General features: G+C 32.8%; 1 protein-coding gene across 1 annotated transcript in view; it reads right to left on the bottom strand.

Moving 5' to 3' along the window:
* The window catches only part of LOC127710537 (U3 small nucleolar RNA-interacting protein 2-like), a 61,240-nt gene that overhangs the window by 9,912 nt on the left and 25,509 nt on the right, over positions 1–25,819 (bottom strand). Inside the window, exons 2-8 of the mRNA XM_052216473.1 lie at positions 24,437–24,534; positions 19,541–19,650; positions 15,006–15,073; positions 14,550–14,591; positions 8,135–8,261; positions 7,643–7,758; positions 4,529–4,621 (exon numbers count right to left, since the gene is read on the bottom strand). Of these exons, the coding sequence (XP_052072433.1) occupies positions 4,529–4,621; positions 7,643–7,758; positions 8,135–8,261; positions 14,550–14,591; positions 15,006–15,073; positions 19,541–19,650; positions 24,437–24,534 (654 nt within the window). The remainder of the gene's footprint in view (positions 1–4,528; positions 4,622–7,642; positions 7,759–8,134; positions 8,262–14,549; positions 14,592–15,005; positions 15,074–19,540; positions 19,651–24,436; positions 24,535–25,819) is intronic.

Raw genomic sequence — 25,819 nt, forward strand, 5'->3', positions numbered from 1 at the left:
ACACCAAGATCGAATACCCGATGACAATAGAGATACAATCATAAAATTGTATAAATTATTTGAAAATAACATTCAACTTTATAATTCCGGAAGTGTATAAAATTAAAATGAAACAATTTTTGATTACGTTCTATGCAATTCGCATAAAGATTCAAATATGAAGTTAAAAGAATAGTACTTTTAATCTTAAAAAAATAATGTTATATTTTCCCAATTTAATAGAGAGATACCATTGCACATCTATTTAATTTACTTAACCGGAATTCTTTAACTTGCATTTAAATCTTAGACGAATTATTTGTGAAAAGAATGACAATTATCATTTATTTCATTAATGGATTCATATTCATTATAAATCTAAGCTAATAAATTATTTATTTATTTTGTATGATGATTTTTTACAAGTTAATTCGAGATCAAAGGAGACTAATTTCCCAACAAATGAACTTTTACTCGCTTATTCGTTTTCTTATAATCCTTTTTTTATGAGGTGTTATAAATGTCTTTAAGTTTGAAAACATGAAAATTAAATATAACCATTTTTATATTCTATGATAATTTAGTGCAATGCTTTACAAGGTAGCCGTCATTAATCCAAACTAGTAATAGTAGTAACGTATTTCTAATATTGACGATTTTCGTCTCAACCTTGTTCTTGAAACAAGCCTTTCCTAGTATGTATAAGTTTACTTTATATATATATATACTGTTCCCGGAGTAACTATGATCTACAGACATCAAACTCTAATTCTTGATATTATTAACAGCATGCATGTACGTTTATGAGAGTGATTATTTATCTTGTGCCTGACGAAAACTAAATGCTTGCATGGTTATATCTTGCCATACGTTTTTATTGGTTTGGTGGAAGTTCACTCACAATCGTAATTCAAAAATAATGTTTGTGAGATGTAGATTCAATACCGAAGTTCGTATATATATATATTTCACAGGTGTATACCACAGAGAAGCTTCGATTGTATATAACTCCTAATATTTGTTAACAGCAATATTTGATGAATCAGATGAGACTGGTATAAAGAAATATGAGCGTCATGATTTTTTTTCCAATACAACCATATTGGGTAGGAATTTTTACATGCTATACTCGTACAAGTATTACAGGGTTCTCATGTCATTTGACTCCGACACACATCTTTTACTTTAAGAAGTATGAAAGGTTCTATATATATATATATCTTTAAGGTAGCACTACAGTCTAACTGATTTTTTGAAGATATTTTTTTTATCACCTAATTTTGAATTAAGTATTATTCTGCACAGTTTGTAAAAATCCCAAAGTCATTATCATATCACAACAGGGAGTAAATTGATAATGAACTTATGTAAATAAAAGCACATGGTAATTAATCTAAATATATAGGCATTTGGGAGGGGCTAATATGTCAATCATCTGTTGATACCAGTGTCCAGCTGTTAATCCCTGACCACAAGATAAATATTGTGGTCTTATCTCATTGTATTGCAACAAAAGTAATTTATATAACATGTTTATAAACAGAGAAAAAGAAAAAGATATGAAAAGGAAAAAATGTAAAGGGAAGAAATCTACAAAAAATGGAAAAAAATATGGAAAAAAGTGTGAAAGTATCTTTGAAAGCCTCTGACTGCCTGTATAAATTTCTTCTATTTGGTCTTCTACATTTAAATACAGTTTTAGGCATTTTAACCAATTTTAAGTTTTTCAATTCCATAAAATTCAAAAATCATGTGGGAGTGTCTTTTTTTAAAGAAGTGGATGGTCTTGGATCTTTTTATGAACATGTCTTTTGATGCACAATTTTAATGTTCTAGCTAATTTCAGTAATAGTATATTTCTTTCTAAAATCAAATGAAAATTATTCTTTATAGTGAGAATAATGATGTTAAATATTGATTATATGCAGCTGGTCAATCCTGTTATTCTCTTATCTTAGACTGTCTGGACAGAGGCGGAGCTTTGTCTATATTTAATTACTACATCACAGATATTGGTCAAATCTGTGACGTCAAACTCCCGCCAAATGCCAAGTTAGTGTTGCACAGTGCCACACATAATGCAAAATTTACAGCATTAGATTATCAAAGAGACAAAGTGTGTGGTTCTATTGATAAAGTAATGGTGTCAGAACACTCCAGGGGTGTTTCCAGTGGAATTTTTGTATTTATGTTGCATTTATAGGGGTTCTAAGGGGGAAATTCCATTTTTAGGTCATTTCTCAGAACAATTTTTCATGAGATTTGTTAGGAAAAAATGAAAATATAAACTTTATGGGTACCCCCTTTGGCTTGACTTTGATATATGTGATTAAAGGGAGTATTTTCTACAATACCGTGTCCCAGTTTTTGGATAATTTGTTTCTAAATAAATTTATAGGTCTCCAAAGATGAAAGGTGAAATGAGGTTTGGCACCCAGCAGTTAAATCAATATATCTTCTTACTGGAAGCATATATCAAAAATCTGAGACACGGGTTTTGCAGATTGTATATGGTTGATTAAAGGGATGAAAACAAATTTTTACTACCATTTGACCTGAATGTGCCATTTCCATCCAAGTTGGAAGACCACTTTTTTGGCAATTAATGAGCTATATTTTGAGATTTATCATACCTAAAATAGATTTATCTATGGATTAAGAAAGAGTAATATTTCAGCTTTAAAATGAGTTAAAGATTTTAAAAATCCATTGAGTAGTTTTGGAGAAATCAATCTTTAAAGACTGTTGGTTGGAGTCAGAAAATTCTGACTGTAGTGCTACCTTAATGTAACACTAATCAAACTCCTAGGCAATAACTAAACAAGTTTGAAGTTTTCATACAGATTTATTCTTATTTACACAATCATTAACAAACTAAATAAATTTAACAAAGAAACACAGTGAAACTACGATATAACAAATGAGATACATAATTATTTTGCTATGCAGAAACTTAACGCATCAAGTGTAGTGCACGTGAACACCAATTAGGTACACGATGTGTGATTTTGTGTAACAACCTTCATTATGCCTTTTCAGACACAAATATATAAATTGTGCACATGATGAATATTACAGCTGATAGTTTTATGGTTCAATAACACAATGCCGGGTACCTCAATAGAGAGGCCATGCATGGACCTGTATTATGTAATTGTGTAATACAAATTTTTAGTCGACAGGATGTCACTGGCCATGGAATACCTACCTGAATGTGTCGCTTTGACACAACCTCAATCAATAATTCATTTAGTCTGACATGCCGATTATCAATTCGGGAGGAAGCCAAAACATTTATAAAAAGATAACGTAAATACAATTTTAAAAGAAAAAAAACCTATTAATTTTACATCGAACATACCAGATAGGGTCACACGTTAAACAGAATTAAAACCTGTAAAGCATCTTTATAAGTGACCGTTCTGAACTGATCCCGTATCAATTTGTTATCATATAAAGCTTAGTAAAAAAAAAAACTTAATAAAACACACCATATATGATAAAAGTTGAGATGTCCGATATTCCGACATTTACATATCTATAACCTGGGAATATTATATTATATCAACATGTTATGTCCTAGCTTAAACCTCTTCCTAACACTGCTCCTTGTCATTAGCTGTTAATTATCATAATAAAAAAAATATTATTCATCCGATGTATAATTTTATTAATTAAAAAATTATCTTGTCTAAATATGGAATTATCCTATATATGACAAGACATTTTGACACAGAATGACGACTACAGTCTCCGATTGATGATGGGACTTTTTAACGCACGGTCGGTAAATCTCCGATTCTTTTGGTACTTTGTGGTTAATAGATATCTCGTGAGTTTTTAGATCGGGGATGCTGACAAAATGGCGGCATGTCAAAACTGATAGTCAATTTCAAAAATTGATTTTGATATCTTTACGAAGAGAATATAACTTTTTTATTTATGACCATGTGATTTATTATGCTTAAAGAACAAAATATCAATTTTTCATTTTTTTGCGGAGTTTCCCTTTAAATAGAATACTTTTGAATCATTATTATTCGTTAGATACCAGTTTAAGCGGATTTCGTGGATAAAGGTAAACCATGCATTTAGATATTCAACCAAGTAAAATTATCTATAGGCTTGTATGCAGACTATTGCAAATCCATGAAATCAAATATCCATAAAATTTTATTTTTTCATCAATCCACGAAAATTAATACCCACAAAAAATGAATTAATCCACAGTATACTGTATAGACGATGATGTAGTGTATGTAGCGGTATAAAAACTTATTATCAGAGGACAACACAGAGGTCAGTTTAGCGCTTAAAGTTGTGTTGCTTTAGGAAGAGAAATAATTTGGACACGTTTAAGGGAGGAAAATAAATGAACATGTTTGAGGGGACTGAATTTGACAGGTTCTGATGATATGTAATTTAAAGCTGACTTTTGAGCAAAATGGACGTATTTCAGCAAGGTGGACACATTGGGGAGGAATGACCATTAGAGAGGGTTACATATATATATTATACATGTATATTTTTTTCTACCACTATAACTTACAGATACTGTGTTTCTATGACCTCTAAATACTTTTATTTTTTCCATTGTATCTGGGTTTCGTATATGGATTTCTTTATTGGCATCACCTGAGGCCTGAAAAAAAAAAAAAAAAATTTAGGTCTAAATGTACATCCTTGAGTCGATTACATCCACATCGTTTGGATTCTGATGGATAGTTGTCTCATTGGCAATCATACGTATACATGTACCACATCTCCTTATTTATGTATAGTTGTTAATATAAGATAATGATATTGTTGCTAACCTGTATATATCTTTATTGGCATCACTTGAAGCATAAAGAAATATAAACAAGAAATGATTGTAACAGGATGCTGTTACGAAGTCTCCCAAACGAAGCTCCCATAATTCGTAATTCCCAGGATTGCCTGACATTGGGCAACGTCCAGTGAAAATTGGTTTGGTCAAGTAAAGTTATATGCATTAGTGATGCCTGGGGACTAACCTTGTATATCATTCAGATCATCTTGGCATGACAAACCAGAATATATATGGTTTAGGGGTGGGGATCTCGACTATTTACAAGATACTAGAACATTGGGGGTGGGGGGAACCCCTGGGGACCGACCCTATACGTCATTCAAATGTTTGTTACATGACGAACAGGAATATATATGGTTTAGAGGTGGGGATCTCAACCATTTACAAGATATTAGAACATTGGGGGTGGGGGGAACCCCTGGGGACTGACCGTATACGTCATTCAAATGTTCGAGACATGACAAATAGGAATATATATGGTTTAGGGGTGGGGATCTCAACCATTTACAAGATATTAGAACTTTCTCAAATGGCAGGGGGTCGGGATGACCCTTGGGGACTAACCATGTATATCATTCAAACCATCTTCGCATGACAAACCAGAATATATATGGTTTAGGGGTGGGGATCTTGACCACTTACAAGATATAGAACTTTCTTAAATGGCAGGGGGTGGGGGTGACCCCTGAGGACTAACCCTGTATTTCATTTGATGTGCTTTATCATGACAAACCAGAATATATATGGTTTAGGGGTGAGGATCTCGACCATTTACAAGATATTAGAACTTTCTCAAATGGCAGGGGGTCGGGATGACCCCTGGGGACTAACCCTGTATATCATTCAAACCATCTTAGCATGAAAAACCAGACTATATATGGTTTAGGGGTGGGGATCTTGACCACTTACACGATATTAGAACTTTCTTAAATGGCAGGGGGTGGGGGTGACCCTGGGGACTAACCCTGTATTTCATTTGATGTGCTTTATCATGACAAACCAGAATATATATGGTTTAGGGGTGGGGATCTCGACCATTTGCAAGATATTAGAACTTTCTCAAATGGTAGGGGATCGGGATGACCCCTGGGGACTAACCCTGTATATCATTCAAACCATCTTAGCATGACAAACCAGAATATATATGGTTTAGGGGTGGGGATCTTGACCACTAACAAGATATTAGAACTTTCTTAATTGGCAGGGGTTGGGGGTGACCCCTGGGGACTAACCCTGTATTTCATTTGATGTGCTTTATCATGACAAACCAGAATATATATGGTTTAGGGGTGGGGATCTCGACCATTTACAAGATATTAGAACTTTCTTAAATGGCAGGGGGTGGGGGTGACCCCTGGGGACTAACCCTGTATTTCATTTAATGGGCTTTATCATTCAGAACATTTTCAATTAAAAAGATTGTGTCTATCACAAACGGTTTTCAATTTATAATCATTTGAAAATTTTTAAAAATAAAATCCCATAGGGTTCTATAGTAAAACCCTCTTTTCTTTTTGCCCCTCAAAGTACCCCTTTATAAACCCCATTGCACAAACAAAACCCTGATTGCACCACTAGACATGTTAGTCTAACATATTGTGAAACCCTAAGTTAATCTGACAAGCGGTTTTGGAGAACGGGTGCGGACAAGTTCAAATTTAAAAGCGGCGGAAGAGGAAGAAGAAGAAGAAGAAGAAGAAGAAGAAGAAGAAGAAGAAGAAGAAGAATAATAATAATAATAAGAACTGTGCAAAAACAATAAGTCTTCCCAAACTTCGTTTGGGAGACTTAAATATAATTTAAAAGGTAAGTGATTGTTAGTTTCTATTCTTAGTCATTTTTGGGGTTATGACCCTCCTATTGGGGTGAGTTGGCAACTTTGATAATTCCATCAAATTATGAACCATGCATCTACTTTCAAACTGCTTGTATTAAACATATTGTTCGATTCTAAATTTCTAGAAACAAATAAATTTGAAGTTAAAAAAAGTGTTTTCCTTATGAAAAATTAATGCAACTCATTGAGAAAACTATCCATCAGAGACAAAAGGACATGGTTTGATTTTTGATTTTTGATGTTTTAATGCCACTTTTAAGCACCGCTTTTGGGCTATTTCGTGGCGGCCAGTTTTTATTGGTGGGGGAAGCCGGAGTCCCCGGAGAAAACCACTGACCTTCGATAGGAAAACTGACAATCCTAGTCAATTAAGATTGGAGTCGAGTGCACCCGCACGAGCGGGGCTTCGAACTCACAACCTCAGTGTTAAAAGGACATGGAAGTCAGCAACTAAAGGTCACTGTAAGGCCTTCAACAGTGCAAAACTCATACTGTATAGTAAGCTATCCATCAGAGACAAAATGACATGTAAGTCAGCAACTAAAGGTCACTGTTAGGCCTTCAACAGTGCAAAACTCATACCATATAGTAAGCTATAAAAGGTCTTTAAAAAAATGCGACAGTTCAAACGAGAAAATCAAGTCTGACTCAAGACAATTTGTTTCATGGCATGTAACATATTTCATAAATTTTTACATTTTCAAGGCATTGGATTTTTCAGCACAAAGAAAATTCTTTTAAAAAGTATAAATGTCAAAATAAGTTTCCATATCTTCATTTCTTTTAAAGATAAAAATGCCAATTCGGGTAGTGTGTAATTTTCTATTTACAAATTTCTATAAAAAAAATATTTATGTTCCAAGTGGATTGGCAATAGTTGCAAATGTGTCCTTCAAATTGATAAATGTACATGTTTACATTCTATCAAATCAAAACTGTCTTTTATCATTTAACTAACATTTTTTTGTGCCTATATGAAGTAAAATACATCCTACCAAATATTTTCCATCTGATGATATTGCCAATGACATGACATGTGCTGAATGACCTTCACCTCCATTTTTTTTACCTCCATATACTGTATAAACTTTACGACATGTCTGGGTATCCCCTTAAAATATAAATCAATTTACAAGAAATTTGAAAATGAAAACAAAGCCTTTTTTATTGATTAAATCAGAGTTACAGCTACAAATCAATAATAATACAAATATAATCTTTACAAAACTCTAATAATAATTATAATAAATCTAAAGATGTGATATTTTTACCTCACAATTCGAATAAAAAAAAAGCTTTTAATTCTGAAGTTAATACATGTATTTTTACTTTTTAAATCTTGAAACAAGTAATGATAATGTTTAATTCTTACAATTATGGTCTACTTTAAGCAGTCTTAAGAGATCTACAGATGTGTCTCAGAAAACAAAGATGCAAATTACTGATTGACAATGTTTTTTTAACACTGTTACACCATCCTAACTTACATTTTATTATTGTACAGTCCTTAGAACCACTGTAAATATGTTTACTATCTGAGGAAATAATGATGCATGTCACTGAAAGTTGATGTCCTCGTAACACTGTGATGTCATCAATTGTTGGAGGTATATACTAAAACAAAAATTATAAACATTTTTTGTATGGATATCAATTTTATTCTACTGAAAACAAGAATGTGTCCATAGTACACGGATGCCCCACTCGCACTATCATTTTCTATGTTCAGTGGACCGTAAAATTGGTGTCAAAACTCTAAATTGGCATTAAAATTAGAAAGATCATATCATAGGGAACATATGTACTAAGTTTCAAGTTGATTGGACTTCAACCTCATCAAAAACTACCTTGACCAAAAACTTTAATCTGAAGCGGGACAGACGGACGGACGGACGGACGAATGGACGTATGAACGAACGAACGGACGCAAAGACCAGAAAACATATTGCCCCTCCTACTATCGTAGGTGGGGCATAAAAATGTATACTGTGTGGTTACATATATCATTCCTTTTTTTAATATGAATGTTTTAAATAAATCATTTTACATTTTTTCTTCTGCATACAAGGATTGATGTACTTTTATTTGCTTAAAGGAGACATGACACGATTTTCAATTTGTGTTTCAAAATGTTTATTTATACTTAACTTTCCCCAAAAATACATCGATAGCAATATAAGTGTCAAATATTTGTTAAAATATGTATTTTAATGAGATTTTAATGCAACGATTTATCGACCTGTCAAATATGCATATTTCCATCCCGGAAGTCACTCAGAACGAGGCTACTATGTCAATTGTTCCTTCCATTCATATTAACATATGGGTACAGCGCAAATTTAGTTTCGATTATTATCCAACAAAACGCATGACAGTGATAAAAAATAAGTATGTGTGATGCCGATGGATTCAACAATATAATTAAAAAGAATATTGACATGATATTTTCTGTTTTTCGAATGACACACGAACTTAGAAGGTGTAAAGATAGGATTTATTAACAAGCCCAAAACATTTCTTTCCGCCCACTTTCATAAGGAATCCAGAGTTGGGGTCTCGGGTGCCATGCCATGAGTTCATCATAGGTCACAGGTGAACGGTACAGGTGATTGAGTTTCGCAATTTCAGGTCTCGTTTGAAGTTGCAAGCTTCAGGTGTCACGCCACGTGGGGGATTGATAAGATATAGTTATTATGCAATATTACTTCATAAGCTCTTTGTGTACATCCTGGATGTTGGTTTTGCCAAGGGCACAGGTGAGATTGGAATATATTATTGTTACAGTAATACAGGTACAACTACCTGATGTTTAATGAATACCTGCATGTAGTACGACTATACAATACCCTATGCACCACCAATTAAATACCCTAACCAGCGTTGATAACTAATTATAGACAACCTGTATATAGATCTTATTTTTATTGCTTTTAAGAATATGCAGATATAAAAAGGTTTATAACAGATGCATTTTTTTAATTGACTTCTTGAGATGGAAAAGTAATATTCCTGTATGCTTGCAAGTCTATAACTTCATACCGTATATTCGGCTATAAAAGTTCTCAACATGAAAATGTGAAACAATTTTGGCGATAAAACTAACATATTAATAACAAAATAATTTCTGCAGAAAAAATTTGACAGACATGAACCACTGATATACATGCTCCTGATTTGAGACAGGCACATTCACAATGTGTCGGTGGGGGGATATATGTTTGTGAGCGCCTACCCCCCCCCCCCCCCTCCAAACGTCTTACAGCAGTACATAAGAACTATAAAAACCAGTCTAACTCAAAAGATTGGTACGAAGTACAGAAACCACTAACGTAAAAACAATAGAGATAACGCACAAATAATGTAAGCTAGATCAAAGCCAAATACAAATAATACATAATTCATGTATTCGAAGACTGAAGTATGTAACATGTGAACATTTTCATGCTCAGTACAATTGAAAATTTAACATATATTCAAATGACCCCTTTTTGAAGAAATATTAAGTTGTGAATATTTTCCTGGACTCAAGCATTTTGCTGGTAGTAATAAACAAATTGATTGCTAAATGATATTTGGAAGAGAAGGGTGGAAATGTGTGAATTTGAATTTACTTTGTGTAATTCCTTAAATTTGAAGTTAGATTTATAAGAGTTTGGATGGAATTGCATACTTTAGAAGTGTAATATAACTATATTAATTATTTCAACATAAGACTACAGTAGTTCAAGGTAAATAACATAACACGCGACTAAATCACACTACAGGTGCCTTCTTACCTTTCACTTGGTCAAGTATGCTATAGGTGTCAAAATTTAATTACTAATACAACAGCCTCCAATAAATGTTTTGTATTGTTTAATTTTATACATAAGGTAAGAAGTAAATAAAATATTGAATTGAATTGTTTACATAAAAAGGGGGAAAGTAATAAAATTGTTAAGTGAATATCCTAATGCAAAAAAAGTGTGATAAAGGATTTGTCACTATACAAATCCTTGGCGTGATGTATGGTTTCCAACCAAAAAAAATATATGCATAACTTTTGGTGATAGTTTATACCTTTTAAAAGTCTCACTGTAACCAAACAAAACAAAAAAACGTACCCTTTGCGAACGCATAATTTTACTTTTACTATTGTTTTTTTTCTTTTCTTTCTGCTTCGGGCGCACACATAATAATAACATTACCGTAACAGAGAGAAAAAAGAACAATTTGATCATCAATAATAAAATTTATATTTTGAATCATGATTAAAAGTAGTTTTATTTGAATAAATAAAAAATGAGGAAAGCGGTTTATTAAATTTATTCATCAGACAAACCTATATGACAAAGTCGATACACTATGGACGGTATTTAAAGCACTTTTCCCGATTACTGACAAACTACAAAGACAATTGACCTCATCAATTTGAGCCATTGTGTGTGGAAAATAACCAAGAAAAGGATATTAATTCTTCATGCGAAAAGTCCAACAACGACGATCTTTCAGACAATACCGATCTGATTGTTACCACAGTAAGAGACATTTTCCCAGCTTGTAACCACTGACGTAAGCACGATCACGTGATCGTTATCTAATTAAAAATCATTTATTATGACAAGCGCTGGATTCTTTGACCTAAAAAATGCCGATTGATCAGGTTTTGACTAGCAAAATTGTTCAAAATATGTTTTAAGACTAATATTTATCAATTTAATAAAAAAAAAAAAAAATTAAAAATCGTGTCACGTCTCCTTTAAGGTCAAGTGGCAAATATTTCATGCATATTATGGATGAGAAAAATTTAAATATAAACCTAACAACACTATTATGCTGTAGCGAAATGTCCCATGCCGCTGTGTAAATGAGGAATTTCATTGTGTATCACTGAAAGTTGGTGGGGGTCGGGAAACAAAAAGTTGGATCTGCAAAAGTGGTCAAAACGGATGAAAAAGTGGTCAAAACAGATGAAATATGGACCACTAAGAAAACAAGAGTGCACAAGCTGAAATGTCTCGCCTACTTTACTGACCTTTGACATGTTTGATTTTATATTGATAGTCCTACATATAAAGTTTTATTACAAGTATCACATTAACATTTATGATCCAAGAAAATGAGGTCAAGGTGAGATAAACCAAGCCGGAAATACATGTACACCTTTAATACAATCATTCCATACACAGAATATAGATGACCTATTGCTTATAGTATAAAAGAAACAGACCAAACCATGGAAATTCTATATTGACCAATGAACCATGAAAATGAAGTCAAGGTCAGATGAACCCTGCCAGACAGACATGTACACCTTAAAATCATTCCATGCATCAAATATAGTTGCCCTATTGCTTATAGTATCTAAGAAACAAAGTTAACTAGGAAAAGTGAACATTGACCAATGAACCATGAAAATGAGGTGAAGGTCAGATGATACCTGCCAGACAGACATATACACCTTACAATCATTCCATACACCAAATATTGTTGACCTATTGCTTAAAGTTTAAGAAAAACAGACCAAAACACAATAAAATGCTCCGCTGGGGCGCAGCTTGATATGACCGCAGAGGTCAAACCCTGAACAGTTAGGACAAGTATGGACACAACATTCAAGCTTGATACAGCACTGAATTTGGATTGAAATTAAATATTTGACACAGCATAGGTTTCTGACACAGAATGAATGTGGTCTAAGAACTTAAAAAAAAAAAATTTACCTATTCAAACCATATCATTATTATTTGCTTTTATATATAAATCAGAAATAACCAATTTAAAATGGAAAATTTTAAAGAAAAAAAAGGAAAAAAAAATCCCCCCCCCCAATTTTTTGAACCCCCTTATGATTCATCACCCCCAAACTCAATCCCAGCCTTCCCTTTGTGGTATGGTACCTTGCAGTACAATTTCAGAGAGAGATCCATACACTTGAACACAAGTTATTGTCTGGAAACTAGAAAAATGCTTATTTTTGGCCCCTTTCTTCCTAAACGTTTTGGGCAATTACCCCCAAACTCAATTCCAGCTTTCCCTTTGTGATATGGAACCTTGTAGTTCAATTTCATAAAGATCCATACACTTACACACAAGTTATTGTCATGAAACTAGAAAAATGTTTGTTTTTTGCCACTTTTTGGCCCCTAATTCCTAAAATTTGGAGGCAATTTTCCCCAAAATCAATCCCAGCATTCCCTTTGTGATATGGAACCTTGTGGTACAATGTCAGAGAGATCCATACACTTACACACAAGTTATTGTCATGAAACTAGAAAAATGCTTGTTTTTTGCCCCTTTTTGGCCCTAATTCCTAAAACTTGGAGGAAATTACCCCCAAAATCAATCCCAGCATTTCCTTTGTGATATGGAACCTTGTGGTACAATGTCAGAGAGATCCATACACTAACACACAAGTTATGTCTGGAAGTTACAAAAATGCTTATTTTTGGCCCCTTTTTGGCCCCTAATCCCTTAACTGTTGGTACCATAACCCCCAAAATCAATCCCAACCTTCCTTTTGTGGTATTGAACCTTATGGTAAAATTTCATAGAGATCAATTCACTTAAACTAAAGTTAGAGTGCGGAAAACCAATCTGTCTTCGGATGACGATGACGACTATGACGCCAACGTCATACCAATATAAAAACTTAACATAAGAATGAACCTGAGGTCAAGGACAAATAAAACCTGCCAGACAGACATGTACATCGTAAAATATTTCCATACACTAAATATAGTTGACCTTTTACATACAGTATTAGAAAAACAGACCAAAACACAAAAACTTAACATTGAGCAATGAACCATGAAAATGAGGTCAAGGTCAAATAAAACCTGCCAGACTGACATGTACATCGTAAAATATTTCCATGCACCAAATATAGTTGACCTACTGCATACAGTATTAGAAAAACAGACCAAAACACAAAAACTTAACATTGAGCAATAAACCGTGAAAATGAGGTCAAGGTCAAATAAAACCTGCTAGACTGACATGTACATCGTAAAATATTTCCATACACCAAATATAGTTTGACCTACTGTATACAGTATTAGAAAAACAGACCAAAACACAAAAACTTAACATTGAGCAATGAACCGTGAAAATGAGGTCAAGGTCAATGGACATATGACAGCCGGAAACTTATCTATATACAAAGTATGAAGCATCCAGGTCTTTTACTTTCTGAAATATTAAGCTTTTAAGAAGTTAGTTAACACCGCTGCCACCGCCGGATCACTATCCTTATGTCGAGCTTTCTGTGACAAAAGTCGCAGGCTCGACAAAAAACATATGTTGAATAAGGGCAGACATTTTGATTGTTACAGGCTAACTATACACCACTTATAGAGCTGATGCCAGGGTTCTTTAATGAGGTATTCAATATAACCTTCCCATTCTGGCAGAACATCACTGTGTATTTATACATATTGCATAGACTAGTCAAACAGATACTCCAGCATGAGTTTTATTTCTAACCAAAAGAAGTCAGATGACCATATTTTTATACAGTTGTCAACCTTGCATACAAGGACAGAAAGTAGTACAAAGGAACAAAGTAGAAAGTACATGTATACACAATATGTACCAGCTGAAATTTTAACTATATATATATATATGTATATATTTATTTCTTATACTCAAATCTACATTTAAGATGACAAAGTATGATTAACATCTGTGTTTCCAGAACAAAAGTACCATGTTTTTTCTGAAGCACCTGTTACTTTAGTAACACAGTCATAATTTTATTAATTTTTCAACAATTTTTTTTCAAAGGAATCAAATCAATTAATGGGGAAAATCTAATTCTTCCTAAGGGATATATTATAGAAAAATAACATAATTGGAAACTCTATTATCCTATAAAACAAAATGTAAAAACAAAAAGTCAACATATAATAACCAGCTACTTACATCATCAGCAACCTGTTTATGTAATCGTCCTGTTTGTTCTAGCTACAGAATAAAAATAAAATATTCATTGAAATGTAAATATAGTACAGTAATATTTATAAACAGTTTTTATAAAAGTGATGGCTTTTCAGTAGCCTTATCAGGTATTTTCTATTTTATGTTTATTTCAGTTAAATTAATAACGAAAACAGTTTTGTATCCCTGTAATATGGATTGAATTGACTAGGTATTCCATTGATTACATTGCTATCTGAGGAAAAATGGCTTACAAATAATTTTGATAAAGACTCAAATCGTGATTAAAGGGAGACAATTGAACTAAATATACCATACAAAATGTAGAAAAATAAATGATACTAAAAAATAACACAGTCTAACTATAAATACTGAGTTTTCATAAAAAAGTTGATTGTATTTGAAAACTTTATGTTTTTTGACAGCTGTAGATATACATACTATATCCTGTTTTAATCTGTGTGATACTATATCTCTGTGAATTTCTTCATCTTCAAGATTTTCAGCTTCTACAATAAGAAAACATATAACTTGGTGAAAAAATAAACTCTTACTGCATATAGAAGCTTATATATATATATATATATATATCTATTAACTGTAAACACATTGTCTGTATTCTGTATTCTGTCATCTTAGTTCTATATTAGACTTTCAAACACATCCTTTTCCCTATACAATGTCTGTAATGCCAAACATGTTCAATTAAAGAACCTTTGTGAGTACGCTCACATAGCCCATGCAACCCATTGTCACTTGGCAAACAAAATCTCCCCAGATTCCTAAGTTCAAAGACTCATAACTCCTACAAAAGTAAACTGATAAAAGTTTCTTGTTGATATGCACATCTACATATCATATCCTCATTAAATACAAAGTTCCATGAAATTCAATAGTGTGGTTTCAGAGGAGTTGTTATGACAAACTGTTGTAGTAGTACATTTAGGCCAAAATACTTAGTTCAAAGGGCATAACTCCTGGAAAAAAAATTTAATCATAATTTCCTCTCGATATGCACATCTACATAGTATATCCTTATTATCTACAAAGTTTCATAAAATTCTGTTGTGTGGTTTCAGAGGAGTTGCGATGACAAGAACAGGACTGACAGATGGACAGGTCAAAAACATTATACCCTATGCAACTTTGGTGCTTGAGGTATAATTACCCAAAACATCAAAATACAATGTATGGGAACATGACTGTAGCATGTCTTTTGTCATTACTTAAATTATCTTCATTTTTCTATATCAGAACAAGAACTGTGTCCATAGTACATGGATGCCCCGCTCGTACTATCATTTTCTATGTTCAGTGGACTGTGGAATTGGGGTCAAAACTCTAATTTCATGAATTTGGCATTAAAATTAGAGAGATCATATCAAAGGGAACATGTGTACTAAGTTTCAAGTTGATTGGACTTCAACATAATCAAAAAAAGCTGATTCACACAATCCCATTTTCATGTTCAATGAACTGTAAAATTTGGACCAAAACCCAAATTTGCCATACTTTTTAGAAAGTCCCAATCATAATGACTATGTATGCAAAGTTACAAGTGGATGCAACTATAACTTCATCATAAACTACCTTGACCAAAAACTTTACACAGGACAGACGGACGAACAGACGGACGAAAAACGAATGAACGGACAAAGTAAAGGACACACAGACCAGAAAACGTAATGTAGGTGGGGCATAAAAACATGTTCATACACTAAGACTTTTTTACCTGAGGTTTGCATCGAAACATTAACAACATGCCTGATGAATACATAATAAGGATAAGCTATAATCATGATAATAGGTAATAAAATTGAGAATGGAAATGTGGAATGTGTCAAAGAGACAACAACCCGACCAAAGAGCAGAAAACAGCTGAAGGCCACCAATGGGTCTTGAATACAGCGAGAAAATCCCGCACCCAGAGGCGGGCTTCAGCTGGCCCCTTAACAAAAATGTGTACTAGTTCAATGAAAATGGACGTCACACTAAATGAACTAAAATTAAAAAACATACAAGACTAACAAAGGCCAGAGGCTCCTGACTTGGGACAGGCGCAAAAATGGGGCTGGTTAAACATGTTTTGTGAGATCTAAACCGTCCCCCTATATCTCGCGCCAATGTAGAATAAACAAACACACAGCAATACGCACAGTAAAACTCAGTTTAAAAGAAATCCAAATCCGATGTCAGAATAGGTAACAAAAGAAACTAAGCAAAATGACAATGATACATAAATTAACAAAGGACTACTAGCAGTTACTGAAATGCCAGCTCCAGACCTCAACTAAACTGATTGAAAGATTATGTCTTCATCATATGAAAATCAAGAACAATCCCTCCCGTTAGGGGTTTAGTATCATACTGTCGTAAAATATATGAGAACATAACCTGTATCATGCCAACAACTGGTTTTAGAATAAATGTGTTTATTTCCGATGCAAAGACCCTATTAGTGAATCAATATTAATACCAAAATATTCCATCTTTTACGACCAGACAACAGTATCATAACTATATCCCTTCTGAATAAGTCTGTTTAAAGGTTTGGTTAGCTTTTGAGGTGAATGTCAACATTTTTGTGCTTTGTATAGAATTTTACCATAAAAGATTGGATGTGAAATACCTGAACGCATAAGATGTCTGCATGTTGATTTATATTTACAAATGATGTCCTTGTACCGATGATAAAATTAAGTAAATGTTTTGACTAGTTTGTGATATCGAAAACCCTGGTGTAATAATTTTGCATAAAAAAATATATATTAAGATTTTCCATATTCATGTATAATATATGTTTTATTATAACAAAGGAAATAAATACATGTATCAAAACAATTTTGAGTTCACAAGACTTGAGGTAAAATTGTGTTGAATATGTTACAGAAGTTTAGTACTGTTTGCTTTATCTGTAAAGTAGTCAACTGATTTCAGCAAATGAAGATTTTAAGAAAATGAAAGAACAGAGAAAACGGTATGATGGTGAAGTGAACAGGTAAACTCTGATACACAGCTGAGGCCAAAAAAAAATACATGACTGTTTCCTACCTTCAACCATTATAAAATAGGGTTGGACGGGATTTTATTAAATTTCATGTTTCCTTTGAGTTTAGTCCCGTTTTACACTTATGCATCTGGTAATTTGTGCATGTGTGATGAAATGTTTATAATTTTCAATGGTTGTAAAAGTTCTCTTCTCGATTTGCGTTGATCTTATTACAAATTGAGTAAATAATTCTTGCGGAAATTGGATTCATAGTCAAATAAGAAGGCTCTCAACGCTTATTTCTAAATAACTTTTTGGAAAGGCAATCAAATAATTTAGGGTCTGCAATCAAACTTAGGGTCAGTCAGAAGGTAGGAAACAAGCATATGTTTTTTTTTGACTAATTGAACCAATTTTTACCCATTACATGAAAAGAAGTAAAAACACTTTTCCCAACTGAAATTCCTTAGGTCAGAGATTTTATTTATTTCTTTATATTAAGAATTCTCTCATAAATATGATTATAAGAGTTTACAATGTTTAGTCTTACTTTTTTTAATGTTTGGCAAGGAAAAGGAAATTGTAAGTTAAATATAAATTGTAAAGGGAAATCCGTATCATAAATTATTTAACCACTTTTAAAAGTTAGTTATATTCTGATGTATGTTATCATAAATGCTGTGTTTATTTGTTCATTTTGAAAATAATATGGTTATCTAAAAAAAATGACTGGTTGTAACACCTAACCAGATATCCTAGATCAACTTTGATATATAAAATATACAACTTTGATATATAAAATATAGACTATATAAACTATTAATAATGTTGTGCTTATAGTACTTGAGAAACAGAACTAACCATGAAAACTTAACATTGACCAATGACCCATGAGAAGGAGGTCACGGCCAGATGAATTCTGTGTTTGTTAAGTCTGGCCTTGTGATATGTGGAGTAATTACTCTAAAAACAAGCCATAATTAAATACCCCCTCATTACAATCAAACTTAATCAGTTGTCTGACAGCTGAGATTTACCTGTTTCTGACAGGTCAACTATTTTAAACAGAACATCATGTACCAGCTTTTTTGCAGCCATGTCTGCAGGTGAGAAATCTTATTATGCATCCCAAATCTTCCAAAATTATAAAAATATCATTTATACCCTTATCTTACATAAATCTCAAGCAATGACAAACAAACGTGGAAATAACTGCTTAAACTCAAAGATGATTGACAAAAATACACAGATTTTACATATTTTATTTCTATTTTCAGAGCTTTACTGCTGCCAAGTCAACATTTAGTTTTAAAAACAAAAGAAGTCTCTTATCCGAGTGTTATTGCTTTCTAAAAGAGTATAAAGCAAATGTAAGTCTGCTGATGTTGGACTCCTTGAACAATGCATGGTCAAAGCCTGGCTGCCTCAAATTGTTTTGTACACAGAATAAAGTTGGCTTATTGCTTCTAGTATCTGAGAAACTTTAGTATGAAAACTTAACATTGATCAATGAGCTATAAAATCCGACTTCTAGTAGTTATACACTTTGCAATCATTTAATACACCAAATATGGCTGAAATATTGCATATAATTATTTGATAAACAGACTTAACCATAATAGATAGTGAAGAGGTCAATGTTAATTTTTTTGCGGTTTTGTCTGTTTCTCAAATACTATAAGCAATAGTTTTATATTTGGTGTATGCAATGATTGTGAAGTGTATATCTATGTCTTGGCAGGTATAATCTGACCTTGACCTAATTTTCATGTTTTCATTTGTCAATGTTAAGTTTTCATTGTTAACATAACACCTTGTGTGAAAATCTTATAAATATACTACTTGTTTGTTTGTTTATTTGTATGTGCTATATATATCATTTTGTATTTTTCACTTTAACTTATGTCATTTTGTACTTCCTTTGTGAGGGCCTCCAGTAAGATAAGAGAATACCCTCTTTAAATATACGATATCATTATTACTATACCTTCAGCTTGTATCTGAGACAAGTACTGTTTGGCTAATCTCAGTTTTTTCTCTTGTGCTGTCTCTTCTTCCTCTTCTGAAGATGAATACGTCTTTTTTCCTTCATTATCACTGAAATGGCAGCCAAAAAATTGTGTGGTAATCATGGATTTATTCTATTAAATGTCATTTGCAATATAGAATTTAACCCCGATACAAATAATTTGAAACACAGGAGTCTTGTTGAGAGTACTTCATCAAGTAAGTTAGTCACTTATAAAATAAATGGGGAATGTGTCCATGGGATACATATGATGCCCCTGCTTGCATATAACTTTATACAGGACATTTAACTCAAGAACAGTAAAAGTGATGATACCCAAATTCGTACTTGATCTGAGTTTTGTGGTAATAAGTATTGTGTATAAGTTTCATAACATTTGGTTGAGGCAAACTTAAGTTAGAGAACGGAATTTTCCATTTGTAAAGGGGCATAACTCTAGAATGGTAAAAGTGACGCCACCAAAATTCAAACTTGAACTGTGTTTTGTGGTTATAAGCATTGTGTATGAGATTCATAACATTTTGTAGAGGAAAACTTAAGTTAGAGAACGGAAACTAAAAATTCAGCAATTTTTCCATTTGTAAAGGGGCATAACTCTAGAAAGGTAAAAGTGACCCATCCCAAATTCAAACTTGATCTATGTTTTGTAATAATTAGCATTGTGTATAATTTTCATTACATTTGGTTGAGGCAAACTAAAGTTAGAGAATGGAAACCATTTTCGGGACGTACGGACTGACGTACAGTCGGACAAAGGTAAAACTTAATGCCCCCTCCGCCACAGCGGGGGCATAAAAATACTGAGTCTGAATTCAGCGGGGGCATAAAAATACTGAGTCTGAATTCAGCAGAAACTATGTCAATACTTGTATTGACCAGGCCGATGGGCAATACTGGTAAATACTATTCAATACGTATATACTACAAAATCATTCATCATACAGTAAAAGTTAACAAGAGTGCACACGCTGAAATGTCTCGCCTTCTTTACTAACCATTGATATTATGTTGATAGTCCTAAATGAAAGCTTTACAACTATTACATTAACTTAACATGATCCAAGAAAATGAAGTCAAGGTCATATAAACCAAACGAGAAATACATGTACACCTTACAATCATTCAATACACTAAATATAGTTAACCTATTGCTTATAGTTTCCAAGAAACACACTTAACCAAGAAAACTAAACATTGACCAATGAATCGTGAAAATGAGGTGAAGGTCAGATGAAGCATGCCAGGCAGACATGAACAGCTTACAATCCTTCAATACAACAAATATAGCTGACCTATTGCTTATAGTTTAAGAAAAACAGACTGAAACACATAAACTTAACACTGAGCAATGAACTGTGAAAATGAGGTCAAGGTCAAATAAAACCTGCGAGACTGACATGTACATCATAGAATATTTCCATACACCAAATATAGTTGACTTATTGCATATAGTATAAGAAAAAAGACCAAAACTCAAAAACTTAACTTTGACCACTGAACCATGAAAATGAGGTCAAAGTCAGATGACACCTGCCAGTTGGACATGTACACCTTACAATCATTTCATACACCAAATATAGTAGACCTATTGCATAAAGTATAAGAAAAACGGACCAAAACACAAAAACTTAACTATAACCACTGAACCATGAAAATGATGTCAAGGTCAGATGACACCTGCCAGTTGGACATGTACACCTTACAATCCTTCCATACACCAAATATACTAGACCTATTGCTTATAGTATCTGAGATATGGACTTGACTACCAAAACTTAACCTTGTTCACTGATCCATGAAATGAGGTCAAGGTCAAGTGAAAACTGTCTGACTGGCATGAGGACCTTGATAGGTACGCACATACCAAATATAGTTATCCTATTACTCATAATAAGAGAGAAATTAACATTACAAAAAATCTTTTTTTTCAAGTAGTCACTGAACCATGAAAATGACGTCAAGGACAATGGACATGTGACAGACGGAAACTTCGTAACATAAGGCATCTATATACAAAGTATGAAGTATCCAGGTCTTCCACCTTCTAAAATATAAACTTTTAAGAAGTTAGCTAACGCCGCCGTAGCCGCTGCCGGATCACTATCCCTATGTCGAGCTTTCTGTGACAAAGGTCGCAGGCTCGACAAAAATTGACTATAACATGAGAGTAAAATTTTTGACTCATTATGTATTTTTTGGTTTGAAGCCATAAGATTAGAGCTATTGTCCTAATGCTTGTAGTTTAAAGGTTTGGTTGGCTTGCTTGCTTTGTTTGTATAAATGTTTGCTCAAGCATTGTAACTAAGATTGACATCTGCAATCAATAGATAGGTGGGGCTTCAGCTTGTATACATTATACTTAAATTAAACACAAGTGAACCAATGCCTGGTAAATCTCCTGTCAGTAGATTCCATAAAGTGGATACCTTGGGTATGCAGGGTCGTTACGATAAAAACGTAAAATGTAAAAGTTCCTATAACAACAACACTTTAAGGAATGCTCCAGTAATTAATTAAGATCGACATCTTTCGGTGGCTAGGCCACCGTCATCAGGATAGAAAACAATACATAAAATCATGCTGATGTACAAAATCGGGTTGAGAAAATTAAAATGTCACAATCATGACAATGTTGCTATGGTGAGTAACGTTATAAATAGCAATTGAAAGAGAAAGTGAAAGTAAGTTTATATGGAAGTAACTTAGTACTTAAATGTTATTGGATGTTAAATATAATGCAGAGTATAATGTATACAAGCTGAAGCTCCACCTATTTATTGATTGCAGATGTCAATCTTAATTACAATGCTTGAGCAAACATTTATACAAACAAAGCAAGCAAGCTAACCAAACCTTTAAACTACAAGCATTAGAAAAATAGCTCTTAAATCTTTCAAACTTTTCAATTTCCTGCATTTAGATTTTTGTTCCCCAGTTAAATAGATGGAAATGATTTATTGATATTATAGCAGTCTTTTATTCTTTTCTCTTTAACATTTTGTTCATGAGAATAAAGTACCGGTACTGTAAATTTAGGAATTATTGTGATGTTTTTACTAATGCAAAAAATGCAACAGTATCAGGTTTGAAATAATGGAAACTTCCATTCAAAATTTCAGTATTTATTTTCCATCCCAAAATGATTGCAATCACATCAAATAGATCTCACATTTTTACCAGTAACACATTACTTGCAAAATTTACAGTATTCATTCATATTTCTTTTTTTCCTTGATGTAAAGATTTATTTAGGGCTGTTGTTTCAGTAATTAAATCTGCACATCTTGTTAGCTAGGTCTTGGCTTATTTTGTTACCTATCAAAATCATTCATTTCAAGAAAAATATCTTGATTTTACAGCTCTTCTATAAAAGCATGCAAAGCAAACCTTTGATCAACTTGCTTGCTATGTTTGTTTGGATGTTTGTAAACAAAAGGTAGGTAGTCTGTTTCAGTCTGTTTACTATATACTGGAATTTGATTGGACAATAAACAAATACTCCATTGCATGTCAATTTTTATTGTCTAATCAAATTCCAGTATATACAAAACAGACTGAAACACTGCCTACCTATTGTTTGCAAACATCCAAGCAAACATAGCAAGCAAGTTGATCAAAGGTTTGCTTTGCATGCTTTTATAGAAGAGCTGTAACATGTTGAAATAGTTTATATTGTCATATTATTTTATATCTAAAGTATGCAATATCGTAATGACGATAACTCCTAAGGAATAAATTAGTACTTATTATCAATAATGCTCTTCTATGTTTCAATATTTTATAAAACATGTCAATATTATTAACCATGCAAAAGGACAAGACGTTTAAATAATATCCCCCAATCAACCATTGTTTTACTAGAATTAATAGTGAAGATAACCATGAAAATTTCAAATGATCAGTATTGACTACTTTATGAGTATTGATCGGAAGGGTAAATACATGAAAAAACAGCCCATATAAATATACCAGCTAGAGATCTAAACCATGACATCAAACATTCTTAATGAGAAAAACCACCAATGTGGTTTTAAATATAGAACATTTCTGACATATTCGGATGTGCGGTCTACATTTTCCTATGTGGCACATTCAAGACAAAGGTAAATATTATGAAAAAGGATCTAATCTTACAAAAATATTTCTATCATATGTGTTAATTATGACTTTACAACTATGGAACAGTTATTTTTGGTTTCTTGCAGATCCCAATACCATGAATACAATCTAAAATATGGAAAAATTAGCAAAATGTTTGATTTTTAGCTTGATTGCGGTTGATAGAACTGTTTCCAGTGAAGGATAGCATTTTAGTAGTGGTGTGTTGAGTGAGGTTCATTGACCTGTAGACTGGAGCAAGCTATAGCCAAGCAATGTTCATGTATCAGTATCCCTTTGCCCTCGAAGTCAAGATGTATAACTATGTATTTTCATTACATGTATAGTCATTTTTTACATGAAATGGACATCTATTGGCTGCCATGGAATGATTCAAAGTTTCATTCTTGGCATACTTGTATAAAAATAAGACGTGGTATGATTGCCAATGAGAAAGCACTCCACCAGAGATTAAATGACCCCATACAAATAACAGACAGTTCTAACAAATACTTGTTCTACCTTTAAGTATGCTACAATTAAAAGCCATGCTAAACCCTGGTCCAACCAAAGTTGCACACATTCTTATCATACCTTGGTCCTACATGTATCTAAGTTACAATAGCCCTCATATACCTTGCACCTCTTAAGCATAGTCATAACATATCTTGGCTCCATTTAAATTGCACATATTGTAGTTCTAATATACTGTCCTTAGTTCAATTTACAGGTAAGTTTCACAAATTCTTGACATACCTTGGAATATCTGAATCACTGTCAAGTTCCTCTCCAAGAAATTTCTTTTTTGGCTTTCTCACATCTGATTTATTTTGTGAATCATTGAATCTCTGTTTCTGAAATTAAAATTGTTCACTTAAACATCATTTAAAACAGTAAACAAGATATGTGTCCATAGGATACCATGCCCTGCTTCCACTAGCACATTCCCATATTCAGTGAACTGTCACCAAGGTCCAGAGCACTGTTAGATAAGGGAACCAAGGGACAGGGGGTCAGTCTATCGCTAGACTTAATGTTCTGATAAGCATAGCTAAAACGCAAGGAAGGTTTTCATAATTTAATCAACGATAACAATTTAGATGAATGATGATAACAATCAATTAGTGAACAATGCCAAATAATAATAATCTAATTAAAGTACAAAGTATCAAATCTAAATATCCAATCCAAAGTAAAACTAATTCTCTTTACAATGGAAAATATAAAATAAATGCCAAAACTACTAAATCATAAAATGAACTTAATTTCAAAATCAAACTGTAAAAGTCTCAAAAATATAATAATTCTCAAATAGAAATTGCCAAATTAAAATATGAGTCAGAGATAAATTTTGTCTCAGCACTACACAGTCAACTGGTAGACTGGTAGATAGTCTTGTAGATTAAAATAAACAATTAATTTCCCCATAGGCGACAATGATAGCCTTTTTCGAGATACAGACTTTAGAAAGTTGATTTTTTTAACGAAACCTTTCTAGAATTAAAGAAAAGTTATTAGGACAGTATTTTTTGGTCCAAAAAATATAGGTTCGCGTTGCTTTTCTTAGCGTAATTTTTACTAATCTCCCATGCCTATCAATTTTGCACTTAAAAATATGTGTCTCATCCTACCATTTAAAAGACATCTCAGTTCCGTTAGGGCTAAGGAAAATAATTTATTAGGCCTTTGGTATAATGCAGAATGCAGGAAGTCTCTAATAAAAATAAATATAACGGGCGCACATATCAACCAATCAGGATTAGCTATACTCTTAATTCTGAATACCATGTTATGCTCATAAAATGGATGCGCCCATAAAATCTAATGGTTGATTTTAACATATACGGTATTTAATACTTTCTAGAATCATGCAATTCATAGTTCGTTAGATGCACAAATATATATGCCACACAAAGATCATCTTCAAAACGTTCTGGCATTACTCTCTGAATTTTCACAATTTTTTATCAGAGGTGACCCCAGTCAAAAAATGTGAAAAAAAAAATTCTGATTTTTTGAGTAAATGCGGTACTGCTTAAAAGGGCCTGAAGATAATGTCCACTTTCTCCAATGATTCTTTGTATGTCATCAAGTACTGATTATATTGATACCAAAACCGATCCAATATGTAACTACTAT

This window comes from Mytilus californianus, unplaced genomic scaffold, assembly GCF_021869535.1.
Source record: "Mytilus californianus isolate M0D057914Y unplaced genomic scaffold, xbMytCali1.0.p SCAF_1, whole genome shotgun sequence".
NCBI lineage: Eukaryota > Metazoa > Mollusca > Bivalvia > Mytilida > Mytilidae > Mytilus > Mytilus californianus.